The sequence below is a fragment of the Rhinolophus sinicus genome, linkage group LG05, assembly GCF_036562045.2.
Source record: "Rhinolophus sinicus isolate RSC01 linkage group LG05, ASM3656204v1, whole genome shotgun sequence".
NCBI lineage: Eukaryota > Metazoa > Chordata > Mammalia > Chiroptera > Rhinolophidae > Rhinolophus > Rhinolophus sinicus.
This window is the reverse complement of record NC_133755.1, coordinates 89,843,341-89,861,363: the sequence shown is the minus strand read 5'-3', so window position 1 is coordinate 89,861,363 and position 18,023 is coordinate 89,843,341. Positions and strand designations below refer to the sequence as shown.

Genomic DNA, 18,023 nt, shown 5'->3' with positions numbered 1-18,023 from the left:
TGTCCCCTCAAAGAAGCTTACCAACTTATATGCCCATTTACAATGTGTGCCTTTCCCCTCATGTCCTCAATAATGCAATGCAATTTCAAACATTTTAATCTTTACCATTCTGATGGTTTTACTTTGCGTATCTTAGTATAAATGAAGTTGAACATTACTGCATAACAATGTGCACTTCCTGTTCTGCTCCACAGTAAAATCAGAAGGTCCAATAATACTCTGAATACCACATTATTACTCTGATATTAAAAATCATGGATTTCCCCTCACTTTTATAGTCTAACTAGGTTCCAGGTTGTTATTGGTGCAGGTTGACTATTTAACCAGGTCTTACATTAGTCAGTATCAGGTAATTAATTAGCAATACAAAAAGTTGCATCAAAAAGTAGGACAAAAAAATGCAAAAGACAGAAGTGTAAGAATATGGTAAAGTTGTATTCTAATGTAGAGATTAAGTTCTAAGGTCATCAGAAAAGGAGAAAATCTATATAGTTAAATATACCTTTGAAAAACTTAAATAATCATCATATTGCCAGGACTTAGGCCCCAAGAAGCTCAAAAGTCAACAGGATTGATTAACAGCTGTTAATTTTCCTAGATAGTGAAGACTAAGGTCAAGTTTGAAGGAGGGGAGGTGTTTTTTTCCTTTTTGTTTTTCGTTTGCTATATTGGTTGATTTTGAGGAAGTTAAGTGAGTATAATGCAATTTCACTAACCTAAGGAAAAACTCTGTAGGGCCTGCTAGCAAGACTCACAAAAGGCAGGCAAAGGAAATTCAGAGAGAAAACTTAATGTTGGTGGAATGTGAATCTCATCAACCACGGCACTTTTTAGAATTTCAGTTTCAGATAAATGTTCAAAGAGATGGTTCATGCACTATATCGTCTGGATTAGATTCTGTCTCCACTGGGTGCCAAATAAAAAGAAATCAATAGGGTGGCCCATTAATACTGTCCCATTAAGTAGGGAAGTTATCCAGGCATTTTTACTTCTAAAAAGATAACTAAAGAAACCATATTTTTCCAAGGTTACAAGAGAAAATAAAAATAAAAAACTTTAAGTGCTTGGCTTCATGACCTCATGCCCAGATTGTTGCTAACCTTGTTTCAAGGTAATTTTCAACATTAAATATCTAACATTACTATTACACAATTCTAGTACTTATCACCCACCCTAAAAAAATTACTTGATTTTTATGCCTACAATTCACTTTGCTTTAAAACAAATCCCCGCTACTTAATTATAGTTTTTATTCATTTTATGTAATTCATATTCAATTTTGTGTTACAAGGCTCATTATATATCTAACACTCAAAGTGGACCAAATTCTCCCCTAAGAGTATGAAAAACTTCACTGAGTAATAATGGCCTGTGCACATGGTTTTAGTTCAATTAAACATGATGGAGCACATATTAGCATATAATGCTGACTATAATGAGGGCATAATGAATAAAATAAATTAGAACAAGTAAGGTACTCTAATCACTTGAATTATTATTAGTACGTCCTTGACCAAACTATTTAAAAATAAAGACTGGGTTAATTGTAAGATAATTCTGATTCAAAAGATACCAATAAATGAAATTCTATCACTGCTATAAAACATTTCACTAATATCTAGGGCAAGTGGTTTTTAACTAGGGATGTGTATAAGAATTACTAATGGTGCTTTTTCAATAAACTATACACGCACTCTTCTGCTTCCAGCCATGATGGAGTAGCTTGAGGTTGACTGACATTTCTACCAAGAACAACTAGAAAAGGTCAATTTTAAAAAAGTTTGGCATCATTAGCGATTGCTGAGGAAACAATAATTTGAGGGGCTACAACCACAGAGAAGGGGAATGGCACAGGCGAGCCAACATTCGCCAACTGCTTTTCCCTCAGCACTGTACTCTCCTGGGTGCAGGGCAAGATGGGACTGAAGATCCCAGGAGTGTGACAGAGATGCTAATACTAACAAGGAGAAAAACCTATCGTGATTTTAGCCATTCCCAGGTGTTGATAAGTCCAGGATTCCAGTAAGAGCAGAAGGGTGGGACCCACGTCCAACTTTCTTCCAGTTTTCCCCTCGAGACATCTGCAAAATTCTGAAGCTATGCAGGACAGAAGACTAACAAGAGCAGAAAGCCAAGAAGAGCAAACAGTGATGTGGCAGTCCTACCACACTGAGGAAACACGACTGGAGTTCAGGACCCTATAGATGGTAGAACTCTCGTGAACACTCCGGTTCTAAACCGGAAACCCTTCCAGGGTTATGTCCCAGGGGTGAGGATGAATCAGAGTAAGACAGTCTTGTCAAAACAACATGGAGTCATGTCAATTTCTGACCGGACTACGGTGATCAGCTTCACTCTATTTGTCCAACAACATTGAGGGGAATCTTGGGAGAAAGATGTCATGCAGTGTCTAAGATTTTTTAAATAAACAATGTCCTATCAAAAGGCAATGAGAAAGAGAATAGGGCAACAATCATGTATGAAGAGAAAATGGCTCCAAAATTTCCAAAACTGGGAAAGGCACCAGACTGGAGATTTAGTATCTACTAACTCCAATTTATACCTATAAATATAAAGAAAACCACACCTAGGTAAATCATAGTAAAACTGCTAGAACCTAAGACAAATGTCAGTAAAAAGTTATAAGGCATTCCAAAGGACTGAAAACCCAAAGGGGTAAAAGACCCCCCCACCAAAAAAAAAAAAAAAAAATCAAACAACAGGAACAGAACTACAGATGATCCAGATAATGGCATTATCAGATTATCAGACAATGACTTTAAAATAGCTAAGATTTACATATTCAGGAAATTGAGGAAAAGATGGAGAATTTCATCAGAAAACTGGAATCTATTAAAAAGAAAAATGAACTTATGCCTCAGTGTTCAGGGATCATGGAGTAGATGCACTAGGTTGGTGCAAACGTAATTGCAGTTTAAAAGGTTACAAAATTGCAGAAACCATAGTTTTTTTTAACCTTTTTTGATTAAAAAAACCACTTTTGTACCAACCTAATACTTTTCTCTTGTCTTCCCATTAAGTACCACTAACAACTCTGGACATCACATGCAAAGGAAACACCAGAAGACTCTGAAAGGTGGAAAGAAGAAGGTACACTGGCTACGGACCTCAGAATAGAAGGAATGACATGGTAAAGAGGTTTCTCTCTCCCTCCCCCCCAACTCATACATCCCAGACATGGAGCTGAAGAAGCTGGTAACCTGGAAATGCCAAATGGGCACAGATTTTTAATTTTTTTTAAAGCCCCAATAAACGCCTGCTCTCTCTGGCCACAGAGAAGGAGTAACCTAGCAGGACAGAAAATTTTCCACAGTAATCCCTCCACTCTAGCCAACCACTACAGAAACAAATTGTGGGTCCATCCCCACCGACACTGGCAAAGGCCGAGTGGGGAGCCTAGACTTCCACCCTTGAGAGGCTGAAACATGGCTTGACTATGGTAAGTCAAGGATGCATGCCATAACGTCTGGAGCAGTGCTACTCAAAGCATGGTCCATAGACCAGCAGCCTGTAAACTGCTTGTTGCCAGGTGTGACGAGAAGTTTGCACAAGAACGTAAATCAACTATTTACAACAGTTTCGTTGAGCTGACACTTGTTTCATAGCAAGATTTTTGCTGAAAGCAGCAGTGTGGTGATTCGCATTCTAGTACAAACTGTTTATCTTTTCATTAACTCACATTGAGTAAAACTGCTCTAGAGACCCTTAAAAGTATTAAGTGAATACACAATTAACAACAAAGGGGGAAAGTGAAATAATAAACATTTAATCCAAAAGAAGGTAAAAAGGAGAGAAAAAGAAACAAAACAGGTGGGTCAAACAGAAAAAAAATCATAAAGTGATATAGATAAAGCCAAATTATATGAGTAATTATATTAAATGAGCAGAAATCTAAGTAAAATATTAAGAGCGTCAGATTGGATTAACAACAAAACCCAAAAACATGCTTTTTATAAGCAATAACTTAAATATAAGGGTACAGAAAAGTTAAAAATACAACAATGGAAGAGACATACTATGCAAATACTAACCAAAAGAAAGCAGTTGTTGTTATAGTATCGGATAAACTAGACTTCAAGGTCAGAAATATTATTTGAGTTGAAAAGAGATATTCATAATGATAAAAACGCTCTATCTGGAAAGCACAACATTTCTAAATTTGTATGCATTCAATCACATAGCTTTAAGATATATGAAGCAAAAACTGAGGAGAAAGACAAATCAACAATCATTGAGGGAGACTATTAACATGCTTCAACAGCTGAAAGAACAAGTAGACAAAAAATCAGTATGTATATAAAAGACTTACATAAGGAAAATGAACAAACTTGACCTAAGTAACATATATAAATACTGCAACCAATTATTTTCAAGTCCACATTGAATATTTACCAAAACTGTAAACATTCTGGGCTATAAAGCAAGGCTCAACGAATTCCAAAGGACTGAAATCAGAGTATGTTCTCTGACCACAGTGAAATTAAGCCAGAAATTCATGACAAAATAATTAGAAAATGTCCAAATGTTTTGAAATGTAGCAATATACTTCTAAGAAGTATAATCACAAAGAAGAAAAAATGGATCAAAGAAGAAATCGCATAGGAAATTAGTTTTATGAACTGAATAATGAAAATATGACATAACAAAATTGTGGGATGTAACTAAAAAAATTATGCTTAGATGGAAACTTAAGCCTTAAATGAACTTATCAGAAAAGAAAGGCTGAAAGTTAATGATCTAAATATCTCAAGAAATTATAGAAGGAATGTCAGTCACCAAGTGGTGAATAAAAGCAAGAGTCTTTCTCATGGGGCCGGCCCGGTGGCTCAGGCGGTTAGAGCTCCATGCTCCTAACTCCAAAGGCTGCCAGTTCGATTCCCACATGGGCCAGTGGGCTCTCTCAACCACAAGGTTGCCAGTTCAATTCCTGGAGTCCCGCAAAGGATAGTGGGCAGCGCCCCCTGCAACTAGCAACGGCAACTGGACCTGGAGCTGAGCTGCGCCCTCCACAACTAAGACTGAAAGGACAACAACTTGACTGAAGAAAAGTCCTGGAAGTACACACTGTTCCCCAATAAAAGTCCTGTTCCCCTTCCCCAATAAAATCTTTTTAAAAAAATAAATAAATAAATAAATAAATAAATAATAATTTAAAAAAAGTCTTTCTCATTCTTGACCTCAGGGGAAAAGCTTTTAATATTTCACTATTAAACATGTTTGCTTTCAGTTTTTACTTTGTTTTGCTTCCAGGTACTCTATCAAATTAAAAAAGTTCTTTTTCATTTCTAGTTTGTTGTGAGGTATTTTTTTGTTTTAAATCATGAGTGTTTAATTTTCATGAATTCAGGAAAAGCATTTGACATGATTTACCCCCCTTTTTTTTTGTCTGTTAATATGGTGAATTATGCCAGTTGATTTTCCCCCCCAAATGTTGACTATTCTTGCACTAAGGAAATAAACCAAACTTGATTGTGATGTATTATCCTTCTTCTATATTGCTTGATTTGATTTGTGTAAACTCATTTGTGAGAGAGTAGACAGTATTTTTCTTTTCTTGTAATTGCATTGTTGAGTTTTGGTATCAAGATTACAGAGGACTCAAATCGACAAGTACATTCTCTTTGTCTTCTGATATAACAGGTGTTATCGCTTTCTTAAATATTTGGAAGAATTCCTCAGTGTAGCCATTTGGGCCTGAGGATTTGTGAGAAGATTTTTATATACTAATTAAAATTTTCTATTACTTCTCTTTTAATAACCTGTGGTTTTTCTTAGGAATTTATTTATTTTATCCACATTTCTAAGTTTATTAAGTTGGTCTTAGTATTGTCTTAATTTCTATTTAACATCTGTAAGATCTGTAGTTTTTTGTTTAAATTTTAAATTTTCTGTTTTTCTAAGTCGTCTTTCTAGCAATCTAACCTCTTTTTCTAGTTTTTTCAAAGTACCAATTTTTAGTTGATTTTTCCCTTTTGTACATTTACTTGTATTAACTTCTGTTCTTATTATTTCTGCTTTTCTACTTTCTTTAGACAAAAGACCTAAGTTGTTATTACAATGGCCTTCGAGGTCTGGCACTGCCAACTCCCACCTTCACTCCTACCCCCAAACTCAATGACCTCACTGACCATTCTCCACACTCACTCTGTAACACTAACCTGTTTTGGGTTCTTTCTTCCAAAACGCCAAGTGCACATTCATCTTAGAACTTTGTACTTCCTATTCCCTCTGCCCAGGGGGCTCTTCCACCAGTTAGTCACACCACTTACTCTCTCACTTCCTTCAGGTTTCTGTTCAAACCATCTCTCTGAGAGGCCTTTTCTGATAACCTGGTATGAAATATGATCCCTCTACTGTCACTCTCTATCCCCTTAGCCTGTGTTATACTTCATAGCACTTACCAACACTTGATTCATAATAAATAGTATATATTTGTTTGTGAACCTGTCCCCAATTAGACTATAAATTCCATAGAACAGGGATTTTTGTCTGTTTTGTTCACTCCTGTATTTATTCCCAGAGCCCCAAACAGTGACTAGTTAATAAAGGTGTTAAATAGATATGTTTTGAATAAATGAATACATACACTAATTTTCTAGTGTTTCTAAAGGAGTCAGACAAGAAACAAAAAAATAATTGAAATATTAGAAAAAAAATTATTTGCAGATTACTAGAAATTCCAAGGAATGAACACAAAATATTAGAAAAAATGTTAATAAAAGGGCCACACAGACACAAGATGGATATATAAAAATCAGTAATTTTCCTATATAAGTAGCTATAACCAGAATTAAAATGTGAATAATTTTGTACAACATCGAAAATATAAAACAGATAAATTTAACTTAAAAATGTATAAGACTCCATAACAAGAGAACTATGAAGGTTTTACTAAGAGCATAAAATAGCACTGAATAAATGAGAACAAACTATGTTCCTAGATGAGCATCTTCAATATTGCAAAGATATCAGTTCTTCCCAAATCATCTATAAATATGTGTACCTCTTCAGTATTCCTAGTGTGGTTTTTTTTTGGGAAACTGACAAACTGATTTTAGTTCATGTTTTAAAAAAAGGCCTAAAAATAATTAAGAAAATTCTGGAAAAGAATAATGAAAGATTTAGCTCTGTAAGATATCAAAATGGAATATTACACTAAAATTATTAAAACTGGGTACTGGCATGGAAAAGAACAAAAAGATGAATGGAGGAGAGAAACACAGATTTGAATACACTTGGGATTGTCTCAAGAGCCTTCTCAAACTTATCCCCGACTAAATCGAAAGCACTATTCTCCCTCTTCACAAATCCTATTCATTCTCCAAAACTCCCTGTGCAAATGGCACAGCATTCATTCACTTGGATACAAGTTAGAAACCAAAGAATCATCTTTATACCTTTCCCTCAAACCCTAAAACCAATCTTCACCAAACCCAATATCCCTCAAAGGCAACATCTGGCTGGTTCTATTATAGATTTTACTGCCTAAATATCCCTCACGACTCTCATATCCACTGCCACAATCCCAGTTCCAGTTACCATCAGTTCCTGTCTGGATCACCGCATTAGCTTCTAATTAGGTTCCCCACACTCACTTTTGCCCTCCACCAATTTGTTCTCCAAACTTACAAACAGCATGACCTTTTAAAAATCACAAATGTGATCATGTAAGTACCATTTCAAACTCTTCAATGCCCTCCCATGCTCCTAAGATAAAAACCAAAAATCCTTAACTGGCCTATAATAATATTTCATTAATGGGAAAAATAGACTTCAGAGAGCTTCAACTGTACTAGAATACATCCTCGGACATAAAAGTAACCTGGGGAAAACACACACACTCCATAGAGAATATACCTTGTTAGTAAAATAACTGTAGAATACTCTTAAATCTATAGTTTGGCCCATGCCTGTGTTTCTGGTCTCATTTCATGAACAACTGATGATACACACTTCTAGCACCTTTTACAAAAAAGCACTTGTTAACATAAGGACGTATCAAACAAGCCTAAATTACATTTACAAAGTCTTTATATGATCAATTATATTTTAAGTCTTTAGAGCAAAACTCTACATGTGTTCCTTAGTATAAAATATTTGTAATCCGCTTCTTAAAAACAAACAAAAATCAGCTTTTCTAAATACAGTTTTCTAAGAAAACATAAAGGCTATTTAATTTGGGTCAGGGACCCCACAATCTGTTTGTTTTTTTAAAGACCAAGACTGCATGTGCTAATTCTAAAAACCATAAATACATTAAATACCTGCCCATAGGAACATCCCTCCTACAGGACTTAAGTGCTGGTCCTTCTGCATAGACTTCCCTTCACAAACCTGAATAAAGGTCCTCAGAGAATCCCTCTTTGAACATGGGAAAAGGTCAGATCTCTATCATTCTCTCTCAAAACAACCAAATTCTTCAGTTTTCATTCTAATTTTAATTAACCATTTGTGTGAGTCTTTCCCACTATTTTAAGTTCCCTGAGGGCAAGGACCACATCTATTTTTGTTCACCACTGCATTCCCAAAGCCTAGAACTATGCCCAATAAATAACAGGTGTTCAATAAACTTTTGTTAAACAAATGAAATGTATTTTAATTACTGAATCGTACTAAAACAGTGATGCTTCTGGAGCAACTAGTGAAACTTAGCACAAGACTACCTAACAATCATGATTCAGTCGCCTTAGCTACCCCTTTCCTTTTTAGGGGGAAAGGGGCTTCTCAAAATGTGAAATTAAATATAATATGCTGCCTGTTTTTAATGGATAAATTTGTTAAACCAATCAGCTTAATTTTAACTCATTGGTTCAAAACCTCAGGAAAGTACTATGAGAAAGTACAAAATAAGATGAGAAAGTACAGATTAAGGTAAATGACTTTTCCCTTCCAGATTACATTATTCGAGGATATATTCTAGTATGGTTGTAGGTGTCTAAAGTCTGATCGCCCATTAATAAAATATTATTCTATTCAGGAATATACAGATCTTAGTTCTCTTATTATTTTAAGGCTTTACTTCTGTTAATGGAAAACAAAAATGTTCTTCTTAATCTTTCAGTACTTACAAGTGAAGGAACTGTGAATATCTGAACCGAGAGGTCTGCGACTGAAAACTCTCTGTCGTGGTCATCTGTCACATAATCACTCTGCAAACGCTCATAGTTCTATTAAGAAGGCAAAAAAAGGCAAGGAGTACCAACTATCAGTTACAAAGAAAATGCAAGCACTACTCACCAGAGTAGGTGCGGTGAAGAACTGGACAGACAGAGCAGTCACGGACACTGCTCGCTCGTGATCATCCTCCATAAAATCTCTCTGCAACTGCTGGTAATTCTAAACAACAAGGGGGAGATTCACCTCTAATCCACATTGACCAAATGTTTAAGGGTTATAATGAAAAGTCAGTGTTGGAGGAGTCAAGAAGGTAAAACTATAAGGAATGACAACTGGAAGGATTTCTACCAATTAAATTCAGTATAAATATTGATTCACTAGACAATCTTCTCAAACGCAAATGGCAGTTTATGAGCTGAAACAGGAGTAACAGCTACTAAAATCCTGGGATGTCGCCGTACAGAGGTGGAGTTAAACCACGTAGCTCTACACTGTCTCTGATGGAACCAGACCTGTATTACTTCTGGATACATATCAGAATCACTGATGGCTCTTTCAAAGTACACATGCGTGGGACCCATTTGTGGTGAATCTGCTTCAGACGGTTTGAGAATAGAACACAAACACATGTATCTTGAAAGAGGTCCTGAAACGTTCTTACACATTATCTTGGTTAAGAACTCCTAACTTAGGTGAATAAAATAAATAAATAAATAAATAAAAAATAGGTAGTTAGCGTAATCACGCTGGTAAAAAGGAAGAACATAATTGAACAATGTCAACAACCTAGAGTTCATGATTCGTAAATCACATCCAAATATACATGCCATTTCATCTAAAGTTATCCCTTCTTTATACAAATCTTAATAGGAATAAAACCATAATTCGCAATGAATTAGGTTTAAATTCTCCATTTATCATTTCATATCACACACACTGTATAGATGGATATGCATATTATTACGGCAGATGATGGACAAGAAAAGCCTCACTGTTAAGAATTTTATTCTATTGATAAAAGATAAAAAGATCATTTTTGAAGTTTCCTAGAATTTAAAATCAACACAATGACATATTACTATTAGCTGCTAACTTTACAAAGCCTCGATATAATCATGGGCTAGTGGTCCTCTGTATATAATCTATCTTGTTAAATCTTCAAAACTGAGAAACTAGTTACCTTTGCAAATCGAACAGCAAACAGTTTCTTGTATTTCAAATCCATAAGTAGACTGCTCATGAACAACTGATGATACACACTTCTAGCACCTTTTACAAAAAGCAGATGTTAAGATAAAGACGTATCAAACAAGCTTAAATTACATTTCCAAAGTTTTTACATGACCAATTGTAAGTCTTCAGAGCAAAACTCTACTTGTGTTCCTTAGTATAAAATATTTGTAATCTACTTCTTAAAAACAAACAAAAAAATCAGCTTTTCTAAATATAGTTTTCTAACAAAATATAAAGGCTATTTAATTTGGGTCATGGACCCCACAATCTGTCTGCTTTTTTAAAGACCGAGACTGCATGTGCTAATTCTAAAAACCATAAATACATTAAATACCTGCCCAAAGAAAAAACACAACTTTTAATATCCCAATTACCTATGTAAGTTCCTCTATACCTTGAAAGTAATTAAGAGACTCACCCTTCCACAATTTGGAATCATTAAGCATCAATCTGTCCACAAGAGAAGAGTTTTCACCATCTGGCCCTTCTTGTAAACCAACTTGACATAAAATTCGGCGAAGGCCATCTTAAAACAGGAAGAAAAGTAATCATGAAAATAGTAACTTCCAACATTAAAATAAAATGACATTTTAGTAGAAATGTTCAAATGGATCTATAATTGTACCTGTTATTAAAGGTCAAATTTATTCAGAAAAAGTAAACATTTAAAATAAATATTTTACTAACATTTTCACAAAAAGGGAGAGAAGTTCCAAATCTTGCATTATACACCAACTCTAATTTCAGAACATCAAAATACATGTCTATCAGAAAGGCAGTGACCTGTTATGCTGTAAAGAATTTGAAGAGCTAAGTTCCAAAACCATTGGTTCCAAAAACCATTGAAACGAACATTATTTTTCAGGCACTGATGCTAATTAAATCATATTGTAGTAAAATTATATATACCCCATGACAACTGAAAGGTAGATATAATATAAAATTGTGCTACCATTTAAAAGAATGCATGATCTCTGAGATATACTATATACCAGCACTTTTTATTAATGCTATGCAAAATGTTCTTCATTTATTCAATAAAAATTCACTGTGTACCTACCTATGTGTACCTACTGTGTTTCCCGAAAATAAGACCTAAATTATAAGACCGGGTCTTATATTAATTTTTGCTCAAAAAGACGCATTAGAGCTGATTGTCCGGCTAGGTCTTATTTTCGGGGCAAAGGGGTACTATGTGAGGGGCTCTTGAAGACAAATTCCTACATCCTCTAAATGCTAAACTTAAAAAAAAAAAAGTTCTTTAAATATTAATGCAAGTATTAACATAACCAAAACTTTAAAACCTTTTGTTTTATTACTTTATAATTAAAAATCATTTTTTCCGTCTTCTACAAGCATGCAAAATAATCAGAAAAAAAAATGGAGTAATTTTACTGTAGCACAACACGTGGCATACAGGTATCCAATGGAAAACACCAAAACTTAAAAAAATGAGGTAAAAAAAATAACTGAAAAGACATTTATAAGGCAAGCAAACATGTTCTCCATTTCCACACCTCCATATTTTTACCTGTCAGTTCAGGGTGGCAAAGCTCTTTCTAATAGCCATTCAATACATGTTTCAGAAATTTTCTTTACAGTAAATATCAGAATGTCATTTATCCAAACCACCTCTCTTGCCTGAAGAACAGCATGACAGATGGCTTTGACCTATTCCTATTTTACTCTTTAGTGTTATACACCAAACTTGTATTTTTGGCATTGGACATGAGGGTTCTTAATTCTGTCATCATTACATTAAACAGATTATCTAATTTGTAGATTGTGGAAAAACTAAAAACTAAATCAGTAACTTCAAATTTACAAATTTTCAGAGTTGCAAATTATTGGGAACCAAAAGATGTAGGAGTCAAAACAAAGATATCAACACTAGTGTTTCATCCTTTAAGCTGCTAACCATTTAGGATTTATTTGCAGTAGCATTTTCCAGCTTCTTAAGCAAAACAGAGACCAAAGGATGCTCTGTGAAAAAAAATGGTTCTTTAATCAAGTTTGTGAGATTTAGATTTTATAAACATATTAAAGTCATTTAATTGTTAAAACCCAATGTTTCCTGCATTTATTTGAACACAAAATTGTTGTATGCATATAGAAAAATCCTATGGGCAAAATTTGGGAAACAGGTTTTTCTGCATAAAGATATTCTGAGAAGGTATTATATTTTAAAATGTGACATTAAAATATTATCCCACTTGATATTTTTTCCAAAACAGTTTTGCAAGGGCATATGAGTTTTGCAAGGGCATATGAGTGCATTTTAAAGTCACTAAGCACAAGCTTTTATGAACCTACCTGAATATCCAATAACACTTCCCAGCCAAGACAAAATTTTCAAACCAAAATTCTGATGTGCGACAATAGACGAATGCATAACTTGAACTTTGAGTGGCTTTGTCTGTCTACTGGTATTTCTCTTAAAAAGAAATGGCAGGATGAAAAAAACAAACTTTAAAAGGCTATTTTATAGAAAAAAGTTAGTATTTTCATTTCATCTAACTACAAACTGTTATTATTTTTACTTTGTTTATAATAGCCATCCTAATGGGCACAGGTGGTATCTCATTGTGGTTTTCTTTGCATTCCCTAATGATTAGTAATGTTGAGCATGTTTTCATGTGCTTATTGGCAATTCATACATCTTCTTTGGAGAAACGTCTACTTAAGTCTATCAAAACTTATTTAACATGTTTCCCCCCTTTTATTTTTTTGTTTGGATCATCTTTCTACCCTCCCCCCATTTATCCTATTTCCATAACCCACATTAACACAGTACATCTTTGCATATTTTCTCCATCTCTATATATTATATATGTATACATTAATAAAGATTTTTGATTTACAAAAATGGGATACTATACATACTCTTGTGCATCTCTGCGTTAACCGATTTTTTTGGTTAATGACTCGTAATATTCTGTGGTGTGGATTTATTCAAACATCCTCTAGAGAAGGGCATTCATATTCCCTTTGTTTTCAGTCTCCTGTGACTACAAAAAAAGCAGTACTAAACATCTTTGTACACACACTTACTGGTGCTTATTTCTATGGGATATATAAATTACTAGGAGAGGTAAAACTTTAATAGATGCTACTACACTGTTTTCCAAAAATGCTGTGGCAATTTATTTTGATACAAGTATCCTATCCTCTGAATCTCTACCAGCAAGCTATTTTATCACTCTAATTTCTCCATTCTGATGGGTATGAAATCCTGTCATTTTACTGATTACTATTGAGTTTGTGTCTCATTTCATATAGACCACCTACATTTCCTCTGTTGTAATTACTTTTTCATATCTTATGACCATTTTTCTATGTTGTTATATTTGTTCCCTACTTGATAATCTATGAATACTGTTTATCATAAACATTAAATGTCTACCCTATGTGTTAGAAATAAAATTTTCAAATCTATTATTTGTCTACTGTGTTTATGGAATATTTTGCTATGCTTTTTTTATTGAGCAAAAAAATGTGTGTCAGAAATAATTTTCTAATTCCTCGGGTTCTAAGAATCTCTCCTTGGTTAAGAAGCTCTCCTCCTCAGCATGTGCCTGCAGTTTCCTAGATTTTCCTCATATTAATATCTAGTTTGGGTCTTTCTATTCTATATTCTGAATGTATCTATGCAAACACCACCAGAGATTACAAACACTAATTTTTTAAAAAAGGAAAAATTGAAACAACACTCCTGAACATATAAGAAATTACAAAGCAACAATGAAAATGAAAAAAATATACCCTTTCCTTTACCCAGATTTATTTATTATAAACATTTCATTGCAATTGCTTTATCATTTGCACATTATCTTTCTCCATACACAGACATATATATATATATACATACACACTCCTTTAAAAAAAAAAAAGAACCATTGAGGGTAAGTTATATGCATCATGTCCCCTTTTCCCTAAATACTTCAGTATAGATTTCCTAAGAATGGGAATATTCTTTTACACGACCACAGTATAGTTTCTGATGCATTATTAAATTCAATTATGTCCAGACAAGAAGGAAGAATTTCCTAAGACACACAACGTAACAAATCAAAGAAAGAGATATATTTTGCTACATTAAAATTTAAAGCTTTTGTTCAATGAGAGGCACCAGAAACAAACTTAAAATAAGTCACATATTGGGAAAAGATATTTGCAACAGAATATCAAAATTCAGATTAACTTATAAATAAGTTTAAAAAAAAAAAAAAAAAAAAAAGACAACCCAACAGAAAAATATAGGTAAAGGGTCCGAATAGGAAATTCACAAACAGAACACTTAAGTGACCAATACAATAAATTCATGAAATAAGATACTTAGCAATCAAAGAAATGCAAATTTAGCTGACCAGATGCCATTCATACACATCAGATTGGCTAAAATTATACCGCTGGTGGGAATGTATATTGTACTATCATTTTGGAGGCTAGTAATTTGGCAAAATCTAACAAAGCTGAAAATGCTCATACTCTTAACAACTCAGAAATTCCATTTTTGGTATAAATTCTAGAGAAACTTTTGCACATATGCAACAAGGGGACAAAATATTGTTCACAGCAGGACTCCATCAACAGGAGAATGGAAAAATCATGGTATAGCCATCAATGGCATACTTTACAGGTACATGTCAACACAGATAAACCTAGAAACAATATTGACATGAAAAGACACATTGTAGTATAATACATTCAGTATCAATATTGTTATATAATGTTTAAAGACCTATAATATTGACAGACATTTAATAAAGTATAAAGGTATGCATAAGAATGAAAAAATGAATTAATTAAAGTATCTCTAGGGAACGAGGAAATGGAATGGGATTAAGGGATAATACTATTATTTATCCTATTTTATTTAAAATAAGTATGAAAAAAATAATGTATATAATGTGGGCAAACAGGTGTTCGTTGTATTATCTCTATTTTTATCTGTATATTTAAAATATTTAACAATATACAACCTTATTTTTTAAAAAGGATATCTACAAAAAATGCAGTTACATGGGATAGTTAAAAATAATAAGTTCTAATTTTTAAAAATAAATCTAAATGTGGGGAAGTTTTCTTTCAGAGAAATATGTATACTAAATGTTATTAAAATTTGCAGCATACCTTGCCATAAGGTACCAAGAAACAACTTCCCTTGAATTCTAATCTTGGTGCTAAAGGCAAGTGTAATTCCTAAAAAGTAACATGAAACCCTACCAAAAACAAAACAGGACAAAAAGCAACAAACTTTCTAAGACATCTCTGATAGAGAAATAGAAAATATACATCTCATCTAAATATTCATTTTCTACGTCAATCTTACACAGCTTTAAAAAACTAGATAAACCAATAATGCAATGCTCAAGAAACATGTCTTTAAATGTCATTTTTGGCTGGTGTTGGCTTCACATTCATGAATGCAGAAAAATGGTTTTATAAATGTCAAGATATGAACTAGTTTTAAACTAATAGAAAATAAAAGTGTAGACATGTTTTTAATATTACTTACCACAATTACTGATTTTGCTTGTTCACAATACTGGAACTCTCCATATCGAACAGACCTACGTCCCTGTAAATATAAATATTTAAAATTGTAAAAATATTATATTCAGTATTAACAACTTTTCTAAAAGTAAATTTTATTGGGGAATACTGGGGAACAGCGTGTTTCTCCAGGGCCCATCAGCTCCAAGTCTAGCGGCCATTTTTCAATCTTTAGTTGCAGGGGGCACAGCCCACCATCCCATGCAGGAACTGAACCAGCAACCTTGTTGAGAGCCCATGCTCTAACCCACTGAACCATCTGGCTGCCCCTCTGGAAGCTCAGCAGCAGCTTGTTGTCTTCAATCTAGCTGTGGAGGGCGCAGCTCACACTGGCCCATGTGGGAATCGAACTGGCAACCTTGCAGTTAAGAGCATCGCGCTCTAACCAGTTGAGGCACCGAGCTGCCCCATCAGTATTAATAACTTTTGAATAAGTAATCAAACATATTTGAGCACATCTCCAGTCAATTTTTAATATTTACAACATTTATTCTATTTACTAATGAAAAATAAGTAATTTTCCTTCAAAGCTATCCCAACATTTCTAAGCCATTAATAAATGTATTTGCTGAACAACAAAAATTTATTCATCTAGGCTGCTATAATTTTTCTTTCTTATAAAGCATAGTACTTAAGCTGCTATAATTTCTATTTTCATAACTGAATATTTCTAATCACTGGGTAGAATGAGGACAACTGCACCTACTATATTTCCTCCTAAACTTTCTATCTGATAATAGCTTACAGTTATACCCAATATAAATGTGGGCCAATATTCAAATGAAATAAAAAAATAGCCTAAACATACATAACTTAATTCAATATCCTGGGACAACTTGTCTATAACAAAAGTTCAATTTATCATGTGACATCAATATAATGAAATTACTTACATCTCGATCTACTGTAGTTGCAAAGCCAATGGCTTCTTTTTGTGTACAATTAACTGCTTTCTGAAGAGTATAAATAACTTGTTCATAGGTATGAACCTCATCATTAAACAGCATGCAATAGTAGGTGTCACTCTTCTCTCTGTGGGATGAAACATCAATGATATATTATCTATTTGCATATTACCTTGCTCCAGGCTGATTTATTAAGAACATATGTTGTTCTAGGGAATGTACTGGCCACATATCTGCAACAAAGTCATCCATGGTCCCTGTCTCTATGACACACATTACTGTCTGGAGAGGAAGATAGATACTGGCCATATAATTCTATGTGAACTGGCTTTTATCAAGAGTAGGATGCTATAGCAAGGTAAAACGGCTCTCGCAGTTCAAAGAATTGCTAGAGAGGTAACCTGAGACCTGAAGTCAGAACTGGCTATCAGTGGTTCTTAACAGGAGGCAATTCTCCTCCACCCCCCATAGCTGACCATGTGGCAATGGCTGGAGACATTTTTGGTTGTCATGACTGGGATGGGAATGCCACTGGCATCTAGTGGGCAAGGGGTAGGCATGCTGCTTATTATTCTACACTCACCGGTCAGTACCCATAATAAAGAATTAATCTGGCTGAAAATGCCAACAGTGCCAAGACTGAGAAACCCTGGGCCAGAGGAAGGTGAAGGCAAAGGTCCTGAGGTGGCAAAGGTAAATACTGGAAGCTGGGGCACAGGGAGGAGGGGATTAGGCTGGAGAGAGGCAGGAGTCTTAAAGACCTTGAACGGATTCTGATTTTGCCATCCTAAAGACAACCAAGGATTTGAATAGCACATGCAGTCAGTTTGCCTTACAGTGCGGAGAACAACGCGTGAGGGACGAAGGCGGATATGGCAGTACAGTTAGGGAGGCCATGTTATCTAAGGGTGAAATGAACGTCCTCAGGACTGGGACAGTAGGAATGGAGATGAACAGAAGTAGAACAATTTAAAAGAAGGAGAACCAGCTGGACTTGAAATCTAAATGGATATCGGTGATTCAGGTTTCTGGGTAGATGGCATGACACTTAATAGGATGGGAAAACATTACAAGAGAAGCAAGTTAGATTCTTTTCTCTTTTACGCTGGTGGCCCTGAACCTACAATGGAACAAAAAAATAAAAACAAAACTTTTCTCTTCTCCAGGGTCTAAATTTGGATCTTAGATCAA

At 34.4% G+C, this 18,023-nt stretch overlaps 1 protein-coding gene across 7 annotated transcripts in view; it reads right to left on the bottom strand.

Annotated features, from left to right (window-relative positions):
* Nucleotides 1-18,023, bottom strand: part of UBR2 (ubiquitin protein ligase E3 component n-recognin 2) — a 106,110-nt gene that overhangs the window by 52,743 nt on the left and 35,344 nt on the right. For 5 of the 7 annotated variants that reach the window (XR_012496600.1, XM_019738383.2, XM_019738385.2 and 2 more), the window contains exons 6-11: nt 16,821-16,959; nt 15,890-15,952; nt 12,685-12,805; nt 10,790-10,897; nt 10,319-10,407; nt 9,090-9,188 (exon numbers count right to left, since the gene is read on the bottom strand). Coding sequence is in view for 6 of the 7 variants with exons in the window: in XM_019738383.2 (XP_019593942.1) it covers nt 9,090-9,188; nt 10,319-10,407; nt 10,790-10,897; nt 12,685-12,805; nt 15,890-15,952; nt 16,821-16,959 (619 nt within the window). In the remaining variant the exon portion in view is untranslated. Of the gene's footprint in view, nt 1-9,089; nt 9,189-9,258; nt 9,358-10,318; nt 10,408-10,789; nt 10,898-12,684; nt 12,806-13,254; nt 13,365-15,889; nt 15,953-16,820; nt 16,960-18,023 lie in introns of those variants that run through there. The other 2 variants (XM_019738384.2, XM_019738387.2) reach the window with 2 other exon arrangements.